The sequence below is a fragment of the Natrix helvetica genome (genome assembly GCF_964273705.1).
Source record: "Natrix helvetica genome assembly, chromosome: 1".
Taxonomy (NCBI): Eukaryota; Metazoa; Chordata; class Lepidosauria; order Squamata; family Natricidae; genus Natrix; species Natrix helvetica.
In genome coordinates this window covers 287,728,035-287,749,897 of record NC_138548.1, presented here as the reverse complement: position 1 = coordinate 287,749,897, position 21,863 = coordinate 287,728,035, and the positions used below count along the sequence as shown (strand labels likewise).

General features: G+C 41.7%; 1 protein-coding gene across 3 annotated transcripts in view; it reads right to left on the bottom strand.

Annotated features, from left to right (window-relative positions):
- Positions 1-1,408: 1,408 nt before the first annotated feature.
- The window catches only part of GRIA1 (glutamate ionotropic receptor AMPA type subunit 1), a 264,406-nt gene continuing 243,951 nt past the window's right edge, over positions 1,409-21,863 (bottom strand). For 2 of the 3 annotated variants that reach the window (XM_081934955.1, XM_081934954.1), the window contains exons 15-16: positions 14,230-14,364; positions 1,409-4,415 (exon numbers count right to left, since the gene is read on the bottom strand). In XM_081934955.1, coding sequence (XP_081791081.1) covers positions 4,224-4,415; positions 14,230-14,364 — 327 coding nt within the window. In that variant the 3' untranslated portion in view covers positions 1,409-4,223. The remainder of the gene's footprint in view (positions 4,416-14,229; positions 14,365-21,863) is intronic. The other variant, XM_081934956.1, reaches the window with a different exon arrangement.

Below are 21,863 nucleotides of genomic sequence, written 5' to 3'. Positions count from 1 at the left end.
TTTAATTATTTGGTAGATCCTCAGTTTGCAAATTATGTTCAAGAAATAATTGCTGTTAAGAATGAGTAATCACACAAAAATTGTTGGTTATATACTGACATGTCCCTAGTTTAATTAGTGATGCAGCTAGAATAGCCTTCCTGAAACTACAGCCTTCCAGATGAACGGGAACCAACATCCAGACCTTCAGGCCACAATGACCACAAGACATATTTAGAAGGCTCCAGTTTAGCATGATCTAACATCATACAGCCGATTGACATGCAAGAACTACCAGTATTGCCAGTTGAGAAGTTTGGGAATTACAGAAACAATAATAAACTTCACGAATGGACAACAGTGGTTATAGTTGCATCCATTCGGCTGTAAGAGTCTGTTTTCTATTGAAAGATGTAATTTGATTTGCTTCATTGTAACTCTGTCAAAAAGCTTTTTAAAATCTGGCCAGTGAATATAATTTTTTTGTTTTTACCTTGGCGGTCCATTTCAAATCAGTTGCTGGCAACAATTTAGTAGAACTATCAGCTCCTAAACTATTTTCAAAAGGTAGACTCAGTATGAAATGAAACCAGATTGAGTTTTATAGCCTGGAGTTTCAAGTAGCATCACTTGGTCAGTATCTACTATTTAGAACAGGGGTGTCAAACTTGTGTCATCATTGCGGTGTCACGTGATATATTGAGACTTTCTCACCCTTCGCTAAACTGGGCGGGGCGATCACATGACGCAACTGGCCCGCGGGTCATGAGTTTGACACCCCTGATTTAGAATATCACAAAGATGCTTTTTCAAGAGGCAATTGGACTTTCTGGTTTTTCTTTGAAGATGCTTCACTTATCATCCAAGAAGCTTCTTCAGCTCTGACTGGATGGTGGGGAATGGAAGGATTTATACTCCTTGTAAACAGCTGGTCATTTGTCTGGTCAGCTGTCTGCAAGAGTATAAATCATTCCTTTCCCCACCATCCAGTCAAAGTTGAAGAAGCTTCTTGGATGAGAAATGAACCAGTTTCAAAGAAAAGCCAGAAAGTCCAGTTGGGACATGACCCGGATGACTGAGAATCTCCATAGCCATTTAACTATTTAGGATACTTTCTAAATATTGAAGACAATATTTTGCGAATTGAGAACTTTTTCTTTTACAGTTTAGAGGGTTTACACATTCACATGTGATTTGGTTTCTGCATTGGCAAAGATTTGCCAACACTAATTGCAACATATTTTGTTCTGCTTCCATTAATCCAGTCTTGGGACAAAACAACATGGTTAGGGAAGAAAAATGGAGAAAGAGTTCGTATTATAAAAAAGCCCAGGCAATATTTTCTTAGTTTGTTTTTTACATCAATAAAAGACAATGGTGAGTGAAAACAAATGTAACTCTTAAACTAAAAAATAAATATATATCCAGGTACCAAAGAGAAAAATTTAATGAAAGCCAAAACTGTTAAATATGGATTCTTGTTGAGAAAATGTCAATGTCTTTAAGGGTTCCCCAATCCCCATTATTCTATATTTAAGAAAAGTGTAGTAAAAATACATATTACAAGTTAACATTTCCCAACTTCTTCAGCATCACTCTTTCTTTCCTCCCACCCTTTCATTCATCAAAAAAACATTTTAAAGATGAGTCCTATTATCCATGTCCTATTACCACAGCCTTTGTCCTTCCACAGATTCATTTAACTGGCTGGTACAATTGTTAGGCATGCCACTGACACTTTCTGCTTCAAAGACTTTGCATTTCTTTAAATTTCATGGGGCTTTTTGTTTTTTTTTTGGACCAGAAAGAAAGAAATTCTTGCACTCTTCTTAAATTAGGTTTTAAGGTGGATGATAGTTGCAGGAACTTTTCAAAGTTCTTGAAACTACCAGAAATATCAGATTGTCCTTGACACTCAAAAGCTCTCTTAACAAAAAAGCAGGTTCGGTTAGGTGAATTTGGTGCACCATAAATACATACACAGAATTAAACTCAAAATATAATCAAAAGCAGACGTAAAATAATAACAATAATAATACACCAAGAACAAGACCTTGAAGAGTTAATATCAGATGCTGAGATCTGAGTCTTGACAGATAGCTGGATGAAGTGATGGAGACAAAAGCTTTCCAGTGGCACTGACAGAGAGAAATAGCTATTAGGCATGCTGTGCCCTCATAAGGGGATCTGCATTTTCCATATTGCCAGGCTTATGAAAGTGCCATCTTAAGAGGAATGGAGGAAGTGGGTGGAACAACACAGTGTTGAATGGTAAAATCAGTTCCTGGAAATCAGACTTCAGTGGCTGCTTACACTTTATAAGCATATGTGATATATGAATGTTTGTTTTAGAGCCAGTTGTTAGTCACACTTGTGAAAGACAAAACAAACTCATGTCATATCAAACCCCACCATGAAGTCATTTTAGTCTATAGCCTGTGTTGAAGCCTTGACCATCTTTCCTCCATTCTATGCAAGTCTTATGTTTTGCACATTGTTTTCTGCAGGTCTTAGATATTACAAATCCCTGTGGAGTTTGCACTGGCACTTGGATAAAGGTTTAGCCCCTTGTAAAATCTGGTGTTATGATCCAGTCATGAGCAAATGCATATATGAGGATGGGAAATGTAAGAAGACTGGGCCTCCTCTGGACTAAGGATGAAGTGGAAGATTCTCTTCTTTAACACAGTTCTCGTGAGTGAAAAGTGTTTTGCTCTGCTGAAGTAGTTTATGTTCATGTTGGAGCTTTTATTTCATTGGGTGTGCTAGCATGTACATGACTGGGAGAAATACAAGTCCACTTTCTAGTGCTTTGGACATCTCTGCAAATTTCAGAATTTCATTGGAAGCTTGGGTTTTGAATCAAAGACAAAGTAGGAAGCAAGGTACCAGCTGGTATGTTTTGAGTGTTCCACTTTCATTCATGAAGATGGATGAGCTGGAAAACCAACCTGTTGGCTTTTCTGTAGATGCGGTTGCTGGCCAAGATTTGATTCCTGAATCTGATTTTAGTTGAGGTTTTTTTTTAATGGAACCAGCTGCAAATATTGAGGAAGGCTGAATCTAGGTGAATGCATTTCTTTGTTGGCATTATTCAATGAAATCTGGATTTATTCTCATGTCATAGTAAATATACGCAGCTCAGTTACTCCATGGGATATTCTTTAGATATATTCCAGAAAGACCAAAAAGCTGAATGTATTCAAAATAGTTTGAATATTTAACATTAGTTGGCAATGCAGGGTTCTCTACTCAAAAATCGCCACAGGAAGGAACATTTACAGAAGTGCAAGAATGAGAAAATGGCTGTTATTTGCCTATTCATTTTTGAGAAGGCAGACAAGGAAATGTGCTTGTGTGTACACATGCACATGCATACAAACGTGTGTGTGCGCGCGCGCACACACACAAAAACACACATTTTCCTGGTTTTCCCCATGTATAGGAAATAGCCCTCACCTTAGGTGGTTGCCTGGTAATCTGTCCAAGTGATAGCCTATTAAATGCAAATTCCAAGAACACCAGTTATTTATTGGCAATTAGTGCCAATATAGGTGGCACTAAACTCTACATACTCGGGATCTTGCAAATTTGAATATGCAACATAATTCATTTTTTTTAAAAAAAAAAAAACCTTCCTATTTCTTTCTCCAAGTCAGGTTTTTCTTTCAACTGTCCTAGAAGCCCTTTTCCCATTTGACGGGGAAATGGTGAACTCCTTCAATACCCCTACTCAGACTCATTGCAACAATTTTAACACATTTTGTTGCTCCAACTGTCCTCCCTCCTTTCACTGTTAGTAGTGTAGACATTTATGGTTTGCATCCCAAACTAAACCTGATTTAAAACTTTTGAGTAGGGCAGGGCTGATATTACCTTGACATCACGGGAATTAGTAATAAAAATATATATTGCACACACTAAGAACTTATTAACAACCAAGTTAAAAACAAAATGGCGCTGTCTTCCTCAGTGTTTCTGTAACCGTGTCTCAGGGATATCTCCAAATTATGTTCAGTCCAGTTGCCCTCTCCTTATTGCAGTACAGGTTGTACTTTCTTCTGCCTGTGGATTTACTGCAAAATAAACAGACACATACAAACACACAAAGAAAACAAAGGAAATGGATCTGCTTTCTTCTAGAAGATCCACTGCATTGTCCCTCTTCTTGAATGGTCTGTTTTTGGCCCCTTGCTGGGGCAAGGGAGACCCTGGTCTCATCCAGAAGATCCATCAAGGGACAATTATAATCCCGTTGCTCCCAGGGCCATCCCAGAGTTGTGACCCATGCATGGAATCTCCTGCATGGTTTGGGGAAAATCGTGGCTCACCACCCGTCCATTTTCTCCACTGCTGGTTCCTGCTGCAGATGCTCTGGGGAGGGTTGATGTCCGTATGGCTTCATTGATTGATTGCTGTGGGATCAAACAAAAACCCTTTTTAAGAGAAACAAGGGGGGGGGGTCTCCCCCCTGTCCTTGGTAATGGCTGGACAATAATAATATAAACAATTTCTTCAATTCCTCTTCCAGTACAGTTTTATAACTTCTATATTGAATTCATTTACTTCCAAAATACAGTTTTTATGTCATCCAGGAAATACTCCTGACTGCTACTAATAGTCGTATTTATTTCCAGCAATGTCAGCAGGTTGTGAAAGCTTATTGTAAGTCACAAATTAAGGGAAAATAGTTCATCTGGAAAGTGAATGAAAAATCACATTAATTAATTATTAACTGCATCATATTTAAAGTTTCTTTTGGTCAATTCAAATGACTGCCAGCCTGATTGGAAATTTAGATTCCCATTTATTTATTTTTATATAACACTAATATGGAGGTATTGTTTTTTATTATTAAAATGAAAAGTCAGTGGGCATAATAGGATTTCATTATTTTCTCACCTCCTATTTCTTGCCTGGAAAAACAAATGAACAAATAACCCAATAGGTTTTCATTTCTCTCTCTTGGTCAGGTTTCAACACTGGAAGGAAGTGTTAGGAATTGGTATTCATGAGTGGGGAATCAAGTTCTCTCCCTCCTGCCAATTCTTTTCTGGAAATGTATTTTTCCAAATTCTTGTTATCATGGGATAATATCAGGTTCCACGCTTAATGAACAAATAATTACTTTGTTAATTGTTTAATACTGTTAATATCATCTGCCTTCCTGAATCTTAAATATGTCATCAGTTTTGACTATTCTCCCAAAGGTGTTTTTTTCAAAAGGAAACTGGACTTTCTTTGTTTTTGCTTGAAGATAATTTCGCTTCTCATCCAAGAAGCTTCTTCAGCTCTTAAGCTTCTTGGATGAGAAGTATAACATCTTCAAGCAAAAAGAAAGAAAGCCCAGGTCTCTTTTGAAAAAGCACTTTTGGTACAACCATGATTTGGATGACAGAATCTCCAAAGACATTTTGATTATCATGTAAAGATTAAACTTTCAGAACTTTCTGTTTTGCATGTATTGATGTTACGAAAAGGGCTGGTTATTGGCAGAAGAATGGCTAAAGATAAGCTGAGAAACTAAATACAAATGGTGCAAGGAACAGGTTATCTGATTGAACAAACCCTGAATTCAAAGGTTGAATTCAGGGTTTGTTTATTGAGGATTAGATTCCATGCCTAAGTTACGCAGAAAAATGCTTGGCTCAGATATGGTCATTTAGGGTTCTTTTCCTCATCAAGCTAGATAGATACACGGCATCTGAAAATATGTGGCATATCAGTTAAGAAGGTTGGTTATTGCTGTTTACCAGAGATTTGCAAAATTGATTTGCACAAGTCTTATTTCATGATTAAGATCTTCATTTCTGTAAACTCAGTGGAGAAAGGAAAAGCTGCACTAAAAGAAAAGTGCCTTCATGGTATTCTGTAAAAATATGTATATTAAGAACCGAAGTGAACGGTTAGATACTCATACCAACTACCGTGGTTTCCACCAAGGTTTGTTCCTATTGGCCGAAGGGTCTGACAGCTCTCTATAAAAGGGCTGCTGTCAGACTCAACCTTCGCTGGATTGTTCTTACTTGTTGTGTTATAATAAAGAGCTGTTGTTACCGTTAAGCCTGTGTGTACCCAATCTAACACTGGTGACGAAGGTGGGATTGGAAGGCAACTAGGCAAACCGAAAAGAGTGAAGAATCCAGGAAGTGCATCCAGCCCGGAGCTCAGCACGGGCCGCCATTTGAGCAGCCATTTTTGAGCAGAACACTCAAAAAATGCTCTCTGTATGGAAAATGGCCATGCACGCCCCACTGACTCCGTATGACCCAGTCACCGAGCACTGGGATTCGTATATGCTACGATTTGACTGCTTCCTTGAGGCAAACGACCTCATGAGCCTTTCTGAAGGCCGCAAGAAGAAAATGTTCCTCGGGTACTGTGGCCGGGAAGTGTTCGAGACAGCAAAAGACCTCTCTGAGCCAACACCACTCCAATCAGTTGCCTGGTCTGTGCTCCAGCAGACACTTAGGACTCATTACGCGGCTAAGCCATCCAAGCACGTTCGCCGGCATGAATTCAATATCAGGAACCAAAAGGAGGGCAAGTTGATTAATGAATATGATGCCGCACTCCGTAAAGCCGCAACGTACTGTGAATTCAGAGACTAAGACGAGCTGATTCTGGACCGCATAATTTGTAGCGTTCAGGACATTAATTTGCAGAGGAGGTTGCTTGCAAAATCAAACCTCACTCTGCAAATCACCTTGGATGAAGCCAGAGCATCAGAATCAGGCGTCAAATCGATTGAAACCTTGCAGCGCAAAAGCGCGCCCCAAGAAGCGTGGAAAACCACATGCATTCATCGCAAGGGCAAAGAGCCCGAGAGTTCTGAAGAAGAAGATGACAGTTGCCGCATGAGCAGTAGCCGTGCCCAGCTGGCGCGCTCTTTCAAACAGCGTCTCCCACCTTGCGCGAGCTGCAGAGGAGACCATGTCAGATCAGCTTGCCATTTCTGCGACGCAACCTGCCAGCGCTGTGAGCGAAAGGGGCACATCGCAAAGGTGTGCTAGAGCGAATTCCCTGACATTGCCTGGTAGCTTAGAGGCGCACCAAGCCGCCAACCGAGGCCCAGCCAAAGGGCCTAGAAGAAGCCACCATGGCGCTCGGAGGGCAACGACAGAGTCACCCACCACACATCGCTCGGACAACTCCGCACCAGATGGCCAAAAAAGCTGAAGGTCGCAGTCCTCATCGAGGACTCTCCATGTGAGATGGAGATTGACACCGGGTCATCACTGACCGTCATACTGTGGGCTACTCTGAAACAGTCTATCCCTAGCCTCAAGAAGCAGCACCTTCGCACCCCTGACATCCGCCTATGTGATTATTGTGGGCCAGGGCACCTTCCAGGTGAACTTCAAACAATTCAGTGGGAAACTCCCAGTGACAGTGCTCAGTGGCAACCTGCAGAGCCTCATAGGGCTAGATTGGTTCCAAGCCATGGGCCTAGAGGTGACCGGTATCAACGCCTTGAAAGACGATGGTGCTGAGGCCATCTTTAAGGAGTTCGAGGACATCTTCGGCACCAGTTTTGGTAAGCATATAGGGACCCCAATTTCATTTAATTTGGACCCCAACATAGCTTCAATAAGGCTAAAACCCAGGAGAGTGCCTTTTGTACTCCACCCCAAAATTGACAGGGAAATTGACAAGCTCATAGGTGAGGGAATCCTAGAGCTGGTCGATCATGCATGCTGGGAGACCCCTATAGTGATACCTGTCAAATCTGATGGGTCAGTCCGCATCTGCGCCGACTACAAATGCACAATCAATAAAGCACTACAACAAAGCGCCTACCCTATACCCATTGTACAGCCCCTCCTCCATTCATTAGGCCCCAATTTTTCTGCTAAATTGGACATGGCACAGGGATACCAACAATTGCCTGTAGATGGTGCTACAGTGGAGGCCCAAACCATTGTGACACATAGGGGTGCATTCAAATGTCACCGCCTGCAATTTGGCGTTAGTATCGCCTCTGGACTGTTCCAAAGCGTCATGGAATGGCTTTTGCAGGGGATTCCAGGAGTTGTCCTCTATTTCAACGACATCTTGGTATCGGCTGCAAATGAGGCGCAACTTTTAAAATGAGTGCGAGCAGTTTTGGCTAAAATTAGAGACAAGGGTCTCCGTCTCAAAAAGGAGAAATGCCAAATTAATGTGCCAAGGGTTGAATTCCTAGGGTACCTAATCGACGGCTCTGGGATTCACCCAACCATACAAAAAATAAAAGACATTCAGGATGCCCCCACACTTCACAATCAAACTGAGCTGCAGGCGTTCCTTGGGCTCCTTAATTTCTACAGTGCCTTTCTTAAACAGAAAGCCACCATTGCTGAGCCCCTACATCGTCTACTGGCCAAAAATGCGAAATGGTCCTGGGGAAAAGCCGAGGCTGGCGCGTTTGCCACAGTAAAACGACTCCTGTTGGCAGATCTGTTCCTCGTCCAGTACAGCCAGACCCTGCCGGTAGTGCTGACCTGTGACGCTTCACCATTCAGTGTTGGCGGTGTCCTCAGCCACTGTATGGCCAATGGAACTGAAGCTCCTATTTCCTTTTACTCCAGGACCCTATCCTCCGCAGAACAGAACTGCAGCCAGTTGGACCGTGAGGCTTTGGCTGCTGTGGCAGGAGTAAAAAGGTTCCACAAGTACATTTACGGATGGGACTTCGAACTGATTACAGACCACAAGCTGTTGTTGGGTCTACTGGTTGGGGACCATCCTACTCCAGTGTCGTTATCACCCCGCATGACCAGATGAACTATTTTCCTGGCTGCCTACTCCTACCGCCTTATCCACTGACCTGGCTCCACTTTGGGGCATGCCGACACTCTCAGCTCCTGCCTGCTGCCTGAACATCTTGCTGACCCTACCCCTGAGATGTCAGTCCTCCTCATAGACTGCCTGGAGACTGGGCCTGTCTCATCCACTGACGTTGTTCGTCACTCTGCAAAGGCCTCCACCATCAAACAAGTTTTGAACTGGGTGTGGAGGGGGTGGCCCAAGGGGCCTGTTGGGGCTGATTTTAAAATCTATTTTGCTAAACGCAATGAATTATCAGTGGCAAATGGCTGTCTACTGTGGGGGGACCGAGTTGTTGTTCCACCCAAACTGCACATTGCAGTATTAGAGGCTTTACATGTAGAGCATCCTGGAATTGTCAGGGTGAAGTCTGTACTTCAGAATGGTCTGTACACCGCCCTGAGTCCCTACGGGGAGAGGTGGCGGTCTATAAATTAAATAAACTATAACTAAACTATAAACTTTTGCTAGAAATTATGTGTTGTGGCCTAACATGGACAGGGAGATTGAAGAATGGGTGGCTACCTGCACACTGTGCCAGGAGTCCAGACCAGCTCCCCCAGAGGCGCCCGCTAAGGAGTGGGAGTGACTTCAAGCACCATGGTCTAGGGTGCACATTGACTTTGCTGGCCCAGTTCATGGCCAGACATTCTTAGTAGTTGTGGACACTTACTCAAAGTGGTTAGAGGTAGTCTTGATGACCTCCACAACGGCAGAAACAGTCATCAAGGTGCTATGGAGACTTTTCTCCATGCACGGCCTGCCCAACCTCTGGGTCTCTGACAATGGGCTCCAATTCATGCCCATGCAATTTGAGACCTTCCTAGCAGCTCAGGGAATCAGGCATGCCCTGGTTGCGCCATTCCATCCGGCCTCCAATGGTCAGGTGGAGAGAATGGTGAGATCTGCAAAAGTGGCCCTCTCTAGGATGGGCCCGGGAGATTGGCAAACATGGGTTGACCATTACCTACTAATTCAGCACATCACACCCAGTGCCACTACTGGGAGAAGCCCCTCTCAGCTTCTCATGGGTCGCCAGCTAAGGTCCCACTTAGACCGGCTACACCCCAATTATTCTGCCTCATCGCCCCCAGACTCCAGAAGCAAGATTCGGACAATTCGCGTAGGGGATTCGGTATACACCCACAACTACGCTGGGGGAACTCTGTGGATTTCTGCCACAGTGATAGGCATCACTGGCCCTTGCTCTTACCTCCTAGAGTTCGAGGACGGTAGGAATTGGAGAAGGCATATTGACCAACTCTGTGGCCACCTCTCCAACTCCAATCTCAGACAACCAGAGGTAACTCCTGCACGAGTTAGCCAAAGTCCTACCCAAGTGGAGCAAACACTCACTCCTTCCACAGTCAGCTCAAGCCTGAGGGTACCGGGAAACCTATCTGGTTTTGTTGCAGGCCCACAGCGAACTCCGAGCAAACCGGCTCCAGAAGCTCCAGCTGCAGCCTGTGAAAGGTTCCAGGAGCTTCCACCAAGCGGAGCTGCAGAGCAAACAGGTCCTGTCCAAGGAAACCCCTCCTACTGAATTGCACAGGTCAGGCAGAGCTACCCAAAAGCCCGCCTACCTGCGTGACTATGTTACCAGTAGGATTGTTTCCTCTAAGAGCGGAGAGGTGTTAGATACTCATACCAACTACAGTGGTTTCCACCAAGGTCCTCTGTTCCCGCGGGAACAGAGGTTTGTTCCTATTGGTCGAAGGGTCTGACAGCTCCCTATAAAAGGGCTGCTGTCAGAATCAACCTTCGCTGCATTGTTCTTACTTGTTGTGTTATAATAAAGAGCTGTTGTTACCGTTAAGCCTGTGTGTGCCTATCCATTACCCAATCTAACATGAATTTACTAAAATTAGTTACAAGCAAGGCACAGATTAAATATTCCATTATTTCCTAGACATCTGAACTGAAAGAGGGCAAAAGCTGTACTGCTCCTGATGCTCCTTACAAATATAAATGAACAACACATTTTTATGATTCTGCCAAGTAAGACGTTTTTTCTACATAGGAAAAGGAATTAATATTACATCTAAAATAAAGCTATGCCTTGGACAGTAAAATGGGCAGCATATACATTTGGAGGAATAGGGCGGCGGCTGGGGCCTTGGACCGGATTGCGCCTTTGCGACCTCTCCTGCGGCAGCGACCCACCCGGGCTCCTTGGTATACCGAGGAGCTGAGGGTGATGAAGCGTCACAGGAGACGTCTAGAGAGCAGGTGGAGGTCCTCACGCTCCGAATCTGATCGAACACAGGTAAGATCCTACTTGCGGACCTACCTGGTGGCATTAAGGGCGGCCAAACGTAGATATTGTGCCACCCTTATTGCGTCCGCGGATAACCGCCCTGCTGCCCTGTTTAGGGTGACCCGCTCCCTCTTGTCACAGGGGACGCAGGGGGCACCTTTACAGGGCAGAGCAGAGGAATTTGGGGAATATCTGCAGGACAAAGTCGCTCAGATCCGGAGCGGATGGGCCCCACTCAGTGGACCAGACGAGCCGCCAACAGCGAGTCTTGTGAGACCATCCTGGGAGGAGTTTGATTCTGTTGCCCCCGAGGATTTAGATAGGTTGCGTGGACGGCTGCGACCCACCACATGTTTAATGGACCCGTGTCCCTCCTGGTTGGTACTGGCATCTTGGGAGGTGACACGAGGCTGGCTTCTGGGCCTGGTGAATGCCTCATTGGGTGAGGGATCCTTACCAACCGCCTTGAAAGAGGCGGTGGTGAGGCCCTTACTTAAGAGGCCCTCACTCGACCCAATGGAGCTAGCTAACTATCGTCCAGTCTCCAACCTTCCGTTTCTAGCGAAGGTTGTTGAGAATGTGGTGGCCCAGCAGTTTCCACGACACCTTGACGAATCCGAGTATCTAGACTCACGCCAGTCCGGCTTCCGACCTGGGCACAGCACAGAGACAGCCTTGGTCGCGTTGGTTGATGATCTCTGGAGGGCCAGAGATAGAGGTTGCTCCTCTATCCTGGTCCTATTAGACCTCTCGGCGGCTTTTGATACCATCGACCATGGTATCCTATTGCGCCGGTTGGAGGGGATGGGAGTCGGAGGTACCGTTTTGCGGTGGTTCGGCTCCTACCTCTCCGACCGGAGGCAATGTGTGTTGACAGGGGGACAGAGGTCGACCCCGAGGCCACTCACTTGTGGGGTGCCACAGGGGTCGGTCCTCTCGCCTCTCCTGTTCAACACATATGTAAAGCCGCTGGGTGAGATCATCCGTGGTTTTGGGGTTGAGTATCACCTCTACGCTGATGATACTCAGCTGTATATTTCAACTCCAAACCACCCCAACGAGGCTGTCGAAGTAATGTCCCGGTGTTTGGAGGCCGTCGGGGTCTGGATGGAGGACAACAGACTTAAACTCAACCCCTCCAAGACTGAGTGGCTGTGGCTACCGGCACCTCGATTCAGCCAGCTGATTCCATCGCTGGCCATAGGGGGCGAGCAGTTGCCCCCTGTGGAACGGGCGCGCAATTTGGGCGTCCTCCTTGATGCCCGGCTGTCAATGGATGACCATGTGGCGGCCGTGGCAAGGGGGGCGTTCCACCAGGTTCGCCTGGTGCGCCAATTGCGCCCCCTACTGGACCGGGATGCCCTACGCACGGTCACTCATGCGCTGGTGACGTCCCGCCTGGATTACTGCAACGCTCTCTACATGGGGCTGCCCTTGGGACGCGCCCGGAGACTGCAGTTAGTTCAGAATGCAGCCGCGCGGGCTGTGATGGGGAGTACGAGGTACTCCCACGTAACACCTCTCCTGCGCGAGCTGCATTGGCTACCTGTGGTTTTCCGGGTGCGTTTCAAGGTGCTGATTACCATCTTTAAAGCGCTCCATGGCACGGGACCTAGTTACTTGCGGGATCGCATCCTCCCACATACATCCCTGCGGCCAATACGCTCACACAGGGAGGGACTTCTCCTGGTGCCATCCACTGGACAATGCCGGCGGGCGACACCGAGGAGTAGGGCCTTCTCTGTGATGGGCCCAACCCTCTGGAATGACCTCCCCCCCGACATTAGAACTACTTCTGACCTCCGCTCCTTCCGGCAAAAACTGAAGACCCACCTGTTCCGATTAGCAGGCCTGGCATAATTCAACTGTCCCTCCTGGCAAACGCACTATATCTGGTTATTTTAGGGGTTTTTTAATTCACTGTATTTGTTTTTAGGGGTTTGAACTTATTTTAATCTGCTTTGTACAGTTCTTTTAATGTCATTCTTACCTCCTCCATGTCAACTGTCAACTGTACATACTTAATTTTATTGTATCTGATATATTTTGTATGAACTGTACACCGCCCCGAGTCCCTTTCGGGAGAGGGGGCGGTCTAGAAGCATTAAATTAAATTAAATTAAATTAAATTTAATAAATAAATAAAATCTCCAAGCTTTTTGCAAAAAGTGTTGTAATTAGGTATACAGCTACTATAATTGGCTGGTTTTGAGGTACTCAAGTCAAGATTATCTATGCTTCAGAGGTGGGTTACAAATTCTTGTGCTTGCTTGCTTGCAAGCAACATTTCTATACATGCACAGAAGCATCTGGGTGGGTGGGTGGAGCCTCCCACAACCACCACTACTGGTTCTCCCAATCTGGGCCGAACTGGGAGCAACCCACCTCTGGTATGCTTCATATGACAGTGTTAAGAGTAGCCTGAGCAAGTTTAGGTATGTAACTGCCTCACAGTTGCATAAGAAGGATAAGGCTTCTTAAGATTATCTACCTGAGCTATACATATCAGCAAAAAACACATAACTGAAATTTGTGAATTTTTCCTGAGCAGACTCTTCTTTGGGCATTCTCAGTATCATGGAGCAACTAAAAGCAAGTTGTACCATAGGAAAATATAGTATTGTATTGACCAGCTGCATGCTTTGCAAACAAATAGTCTCCAGTTTATTCTCTGGCATTTGAAAATTGGCATTGGGACAGAATCTTCTTGGAACCCCCAAAAGTTATTTCTAATCAGTGTAGACAATCGCAACCTAAAAGGTACCAAGCTGGAATAAAGCGGTTTTCTCTCTCTAGATATCAAACTCTGTTCTTAATTAACCAAGGATGGACTCTGAAAATGTTTTCTAATTAGCCCAATTAGCCATGATATCTTCCATTTTACTAAAAAAATGTGAGGCAATTTACTAACTGTTGTGATTGATGAGGACCTGTTGAAGTAAAGATGACTGTCAAATTAAAAATATTACTCTCCAGCTATTTGACAATCCTGGCCACATGTCATTTTCAGTAAACTGCCTCACTCAGCTGAACACTAAACAGATCAGTCAGATAAAAGTTAGCGCTGTCCCTAAAATATTGACTTTCTATCCTAATCACCATCCCGGTTGGATCCATTTCTAAAAGCATATTAGGAGGCTGGCTGGTATCCTAAAGGTGTGAAAGGCCTGTGAATGTGTTGCCACCTTCATCCGTTTTGATTCACTTCTGGACTTGTAACAAAACTCGATTAAGGCAACCAGCATGGCTAGTCCAAGACCACCGATGAGGATGTAGAAAACCCCGGCCACGTTGCTGAGACTCAGAGCGCTTGTTTTGTCCTACAAGAGAAAGGAAAAGGAAGAAGGGATGGGGAGGAAGGAATGAAGTTATACTTTATCTTGGCAAACACAAAATGAATGCTTAACCTGATAACACTGGGGAGTTCACCACTTTTAAAAACACATAAGACATCTCAATTTCCTTAGGTTTTTACCCCACCAAACACACAAAGGCCTACCCCACCAAACACACAAAGCTGATTAAAGGTTTCAGTGCATTTGCAACCTTTGGAAATGATTATGTCTAAGACATCTGGAATTATCACCCTTAACTGCTTGATCACCTTTTGCCAAGGCATTGTTCCCCAATCATGCTGAACTGTGACCATTCAGATTACCCGAAGATGATGAGAATTGCACTCCCATATATGGGCACTAAGATTGGAGGAAACTAACATATGTTGCTTCAATTATTGATAAAAAGATAGCTACTCTGAGCTAATATTGATTAGTTTCCACTTTCCCTCTCCTAAAATAATTCTCTCTCTTGGAAATGCCTCTTCTTCTCTTCTTTGACTATTTCCCCCGCAATTTCTGTTGCTAAGCAACAGATCAAAACTGCTTGTTTTAATCCTAACATGTTCCTTGCCTTTTGTTCAATATTCTATTACTGTGACACTAAGAGGCTCTGCCTTCATTGCCTCTGCCTTTAATAGAGAAATGATTTTGTATGTTATGGTGCATTTTAAAACTCAATGTTTTATTAATAATGGGAATTGTTAATCATCAATTAAACACTTTTATTAGAAGCTTATTTTAAACATCTTTTTTTTCCATAATAAAACTTCATAAACTGGTTCTCTTCTTGTTATTATATGCATAAAAGAGAGATTGTTTTGTTGGGGATTAACCTGAAAATCTAAGAAAAAGTGCTTGAGCAGACAAAATACCATGTTATAAAATTTTGAAGTCACAGAAACATTCCTATAAGGAGCTTTCAGAGTTAAAAACTAGCACAGAAGGATTTCACATATGTGCATGTTTTTCAGAGAAATGCAGGTATTTCTGAATTCTCAGCAACACAGTGCTGAGATCTTTCATATATTTATATTTCTGGTAAAAAGTGACTTATGCCTAGTTTACAATGTTTATATTATCATTATTCTTTCTAGTTATATTCATGTTTAACCAACTTTCATCAGAACTTTATAACTTTGAGAAAGAAGTAAGCAACTCCAGTACAAAACAAGCTCACAATAGGTGGCTTCAGTAAACTATGTTTTGAGCTATTAACCTAGCTACTGCATTGCACTGTTAATTGCTTTTCAGAAATTAAGAATCTTCATAACAGCAAATTTCCAGCAAAGAAACTGGGTGAGTTTCCTTGAATCCTTAGCAAGAGAAGTTTTAGATGCAAATTTCAGGAGTTAAAAAATCATGTTTTCCCCTGAGTAAGCCAAAAGAGAGTGATTGGAAAGTTGATTTTGGAAACTTACAAATGGACTAAGGGTGCAATAATTTTGAAATAAGATATTGAAATTAATGATTAAGAAACCTTCTTGTGGGAAAATGCTGCTATTTTAATTGTTATAGAATAGAATTTTCTCCTTTTTCTATTTTTTAGTGTTAGTTTTTACTGTTTGTTAAAAACTTTAATAATTTTAAAATAAACCTACTTTCAAGGATTAGATTAGCATCCATTTTATATTTACATTAAACATGCACACACGGATGCACATAGACAAGGGAAAATGTGAAGAATGAATGAGACTTTCAAGATCAGTTGTGTTTACATTTCATTCAAATTTCAAGGGTTTTTTTTTGGTTTTTAAGGGCTGAGAGGTTTAGTTGAATAGAAGTGTTGTAACCCTTTAAATGGGATTGTGTGGTGTCAGTGAAATATTATCACAAAATGTTGATATATGTTGTATTTAAATAGACTAAGTCAATCTTAATTTAAACTGCAGAAAGATTCAGACTTGAACAAGAATCATTTTTAGAGAGCATGTGCCTGTTAATTCCCAATCTCGCAATATTCCACAAAACAGGGGAGGGATAGCACGCAAAATAAGTTTCCCAAGGCTGGTTGAACCTTGCCTGGAGAAAGATATTGAGCCAGATACAAAGAGATAATGTCACAATGTAGATTTATTTTGGAAAAGTACTTCTGATGCTTCCTGTAGCTTTTCGGCTCTCACATTTTCTCTGATAGAAGGATGTAATTTCTAATTGCAACACGATTCTTTGGAGACTGCTGATTTTCTTGCTGTCACCAGTCTTTCCTCGTTGGAAATTGGCACCAGGGTCACAAGCACACACGGCAGAGGCAAGGAAGTAATTCCTGCCTGCTGTGGCTTGCTTTGTGTTAGATTCGTAGTTATTGAAGAGGCGTGAGGCCGGTCGCAAGTGAGGACCTAGCACTTTGCCTTCCTGACTCTATAAGGCCTTACTTGCTGGTTCAATCCCAACCCCTGATTTAATAGCATTAATAACAACAGTGCACAAGGAAAGGCACCAATCCCACACAATAATGCCCAAGAGAATCAAAAGCCTGTTGCGGAGCAGCAGAACTCTGCCATCTGTGCTTTGTGACAGATGCCTTCCCAAGGAGCCTGCCCATCATGCAGCCAGCTTATTAGTGGGAGTGTAAATGTCACAGCTTGTCTCCTGCAGAGGGAGAGTGACATCGGAGGGAAGAGGAAGACTGGCAGGTAAAAAGTAAGCAGCCAGCCCAGGCTTTGAGAAACACCAGCATCGTTGCCATGGTGACTGGGCCTTGCTTGCTTCTCTTCAATCAGGGGCAGCTTATCCATCATCCTGTTCTTGGGGTCTTATGACAAATAGTCCTTCAGGCTCAGGTTTCCTGGGTCTCCTTTCACCTTTTGCATCAGTGAGAACAAGACCGAGGCATTTAACATTGCCCTTTGATATAGACATAGATTTTGAATGCTTGTGGCCAATGCCTTAGATCCACCCTGAGCAGTGTGCCATGGAAAGCTGTTGCTTTTAGGGGTTTTATTTGTGATTCACCAACTATGCATTCCTTTGTGTTCCAAGGGATTTCGTCTGGATCAATATTTGAGAAAGCCATTTCTCAAAAGTGCCCATTTCTACATATGCGTAGAAGTAATTATATTACACTGATAAAGCAAGGGATGTATCAATAAAACTTCTAATTGTCTTCCTGAAAGAAGGGTATATCAACGGGATATTTATATCTATATGGGGCATTATATCAGAATAGTAATTGCATTTAATGTGAAAAAAATACACACAGGGAAGACAGACATGACGTAACTAAGGTATGAATAACTATGAAGATGGACTCTCAGGCCCCACCAGATGAATCTGAATAAATGCTCTCCTGGCCATAGCTGCTAACTGCTCTTCAAGGATCTCTAAACTGCAAACCAATTATATCTTGTGGATTGCAACCTCATTCAGAACTCAAAACCCATGGCACTAGAAAAGTCAGAAACACTCAGCCATTTTGTCATGTCAGTACTGAATTTAAGCCTGTTTCCACCCACCCAGACCTCAGCATCATCCTGGGATAAGAATTTAACAGTTTGCTTTGAGAGGTCAGTGTACTGATGATACCTGTTCATAAATGGTCTTACCAATGTCTTCATTTAGATCTTAAAGAGGAGGGACAAAAGTATCAAGTTCTGTGGGACCTCCCAAGTCAGGGGCCTGCCTTGACCTCTCCTCCCTCATCTCCCAAAACGGAATTTAGGTACGGATTTATAGTCATAGATTTGGCGAGAGTAAGCTCTTGATGCTCAGGGAGAATCCTTTAGAGATCAGGTTGATTCCCTCTGGGCATGCCGTAGCAGCAATGTGGACAAGAAGTCTACTTCTGTGAAATGCTGAATGATGGTGTCAAGCACTGTACAGTACACCATTTGTTATACTCGTGTGAAACTGGACTGACAGGCAATAGAAGAAATAAATTATATATTAAAGCTAGGAACAAATAGACTCTTGAAATTCTCTATGCTATTTATGTGCTGAGAAATTGGATGGATAATTTCTTTCACGTTTTCTAGAAGAAAGAATCATTCTCCAATTTCTCAAAGGCAGAATTCCTCCTTAGTAGGAACAGTACCATAACTACTGCAAAACAAAGTGACGATCTAAGAAAAGGCTTTTGTTGGGATTTAATTGTGATGCAGGAAGATGGCAAAGCTGCAGATGAAAGACGGGACATTCACAGACATGCAGACAGACACATATTTTTTGGTTTCCTTATCACTTATAATATTAGAATATGCATTTTATAATGTTTCTTAAAAAACTCTTTTCCTTTGCAATATTTCTGAAGCATTTTCTCTTTGATCAAATGACATAGCAATTCTTAGAGGGAAAGTTATGTACCTGACAGTATTTATATACTATGAAGCCAACACACTTTTATAGGTAATCCAGCTCTAGAAGGCATCTGACTGTGTTTTGTACACAATTATAGATTTAAAAGCAGGCAGAAGGGCAAGTAGCATGAATTACCTTATTTAACATACAGGGCAAACAATAGGAAGGGAAATGGAATTGTGTTCTATTCAGAGTCCCTTTGGGGAGAGGGGGCGGTATAAAAATCGAAATAAAGGTAAGGTAAAGGAAGGTGAAAATAGACTAAAAGAAGTCAGCTGGGAAAAAGAAAGTAGGAATACTGTTTGTATGTAGACATTTAATGGTCTGCCAGGGATTAAACTCATCATTTGGGAGAAAACAGCTAACAAAGAAATTGACAAGAGATGGAGCAAGACAGAATGAGAAGCACAAAATCTGTGTCTGCCTACATCAAAGCTCTTTCACTGAAGGTTTCTTTCATTTTTTTGATTGCAGCTTGACCCAGTTTGGGGCTCTGGGGATTAGCTGAATGTCAGAAAAAATGACAAGGAAAACTTATAGTTCTTAATGCAACTTAATATTCATATCTTTGTAATTAGAATATTGAACTCTTGTAGTTTTTAATATTTTAATAAGTTGCCTATTTCAGTATTAATATTTGTTCATGGATGGTTAAACTTTGCCTTCATTATATTTTATGTTGAATATCTGTTGACTAGTGTTGGGGTAGGGGAGGGAGGGAAGCATCTACTACACAAATCATGGAGTAGAATTTAGCAAAATACACATGGTTTAAAGTTGCAAGACCCAATCTAGGTCAGTCGCTGGGACCAGAGATGTAGTCTTTTGAGCTTTTGGATTCATGTTGGAGCGCATCCTTAGGGAACTTATCTCTACAGGAATGTGTGCTTTGGGTTATTCTATATATCATATTTATGTGGTGCCTTCCTATTAGTTGATTGGTGTGCTGATGGCTGGTGATTGGCTGTTTTTTTTCTTGTGCTACCAAGTCCTCAGCTCCTAAGTACTGATCCAGATTGGATCTTGCAACATTATCTTGGGACATGCATATTTGCCTTTATTCATTGTTTAAAGTTTTCTTCCTTTTGGAAGCACCATTACAAGAGTTATGTTTCCAACCATTATTATTTTCTGCATTATCTTTCCATTCTTTAAATTTTCAGTTTTATTTCATAGTGTCTTTCCTGTTTATTTTCCTGGTTAACTGTTGGTAGAACAAAAATTAAAAAAATGGAAGCAGTCCCTAAAGTAGATGGAAAGTGCATTGCATACATGGTGGGTGAGCCAGGTAACACGTTAGGTTTTAAAAAGAGACATAATATTATATTTTCATTCCCTTCCAGAAATGAAAAATATGGATGGGGTAAACTAGATGTCCACTGGTATTATCACTGCTAATCATGTTTTCCACGGATGTTTATTAAGATTATCTTACACTTCTTTAGAAATTAGTCTTGTACCTATTTGAAGTTGGATTAATTTCTGAACAGAAGTTAACAATGATGAATATGATTATATAACAAACACTGTAGATTATTTTAAGAACTGATCTGATCCTGATTTAGTTCTTCAAAAAAAGAACTAATCTTTTGATATCTCTTGCCTTTCTGATGGGTAGCTTATTGCTCTTCAAATTACTTTAAAAGACAGTCAATACACTCTATTGCTTTCCTTTAACTCATTTGTTTTCCTAAAATGTGGGTTCTATCTACAACATTATATTACTTTCATTCATCACTATCCAAACCCAAAGAAATATTTATACTCATTGTCACAGAGCTCTGAGCATCCAAGAACTTTGCAATGTTTTAAAAATTAGAATTCTCCAAACCAAGACAATTTTTCTGTTTACTTTTTCTTTTCTTGTTCTAGCTATGAATGCCTGAATCATTTTAAATCTCATTAATGAAAGTGCCAAATGAATTCATATATTTTTCTATTTTGCCTACACTGAGAAGGGTTTAAAATCTGAAAACTTTTCAATTGTTGTACAAATTACAAATGTACTTTCCACATGAACTACAAAATTAATCTTATAGTACCCTTTAAATTCAAGCAACACTAGTTGGATTGGATTGGATTTATTAGATTTATATTCCGCCCTTCTCCCAAGGACTCAGGGCGGCGTACAGCATTAAAAAACACATAGTACAAAAGTTAAAAGGAAATTAGAAACAGTCCAAAAAAGAAATCCAATTTATATAACACTCACATTTTAAAAATTAAATAAAATTAACAGGCCAGGCCGGCTTGCTGGAAAAGCCAACTTTTTAGGGCACGTCGGAAGGACCGGAGGTATGTATTTTTTTCAACACAATTTAACTTTATCTGCATTTCAACACAATTTTCCATAGTATGGGTTTTAATTTAATCATGACCAAGCACTAAAATTATGGAACTTTCTTTAAAAAATACATTTATTTTAAATAGCTTTTCAAATGTATACTACATTTTTTTTTCAAATGAAAAGTAATGGATGGCATGGTTTCCGTTCAATTTTCTTTCCTAAATCCTGGTGATTTCCTCTTTGCACATCACACATTTCAATCTAATAAAAATCCATGACTGACTTGTTTTAGGTCTAGATGTAAATCCTCAGATTGCCAATCGTTTTTTTTTTAAATCCTTTGTCTTATCCATTCCCCCCTTTTAAATTCAACATTTGAAGAGGACATAGAAAAATAAGAAAAGAAACAGGAAATAAACATATAATGAAAACTGTTATTTATAAATATTTATTTAAGTTGGATGATTTCCTGCATTAGATTATGTTAATCATTCCATTAATGGCCTTTTCCTATGATCAATTTAAATGTACTATAGATCCTTCTTTCCATTGTGTTGTTTTGTAACCTTTTACTTGTGGGGAGGAGGGGTAGGGTTATATTGTGTAACGTTAGCTTTTTATTTACAATTGTTTGTAATTTTTTCTTTTGCCTTTCTATTATTCCTCTGGATTTGTACTAATTTTCATTATTTTATGGAGAAGCAACGTAGAAACATTTAAATAAATAACTGGAAACTAGGCAGAACCATATCATTGGTAAATTATGTATATTTCACTTTGAATCAGCTTTGACTCCTGGCAACTACATGGACAAATATATGCAGTTTATTTGACAATGTTTTGGGGAAATAACTTGCCTTCTTCCTAAAACCGAGAGAGAGAGAGAGAGAGAGAGAGAGAG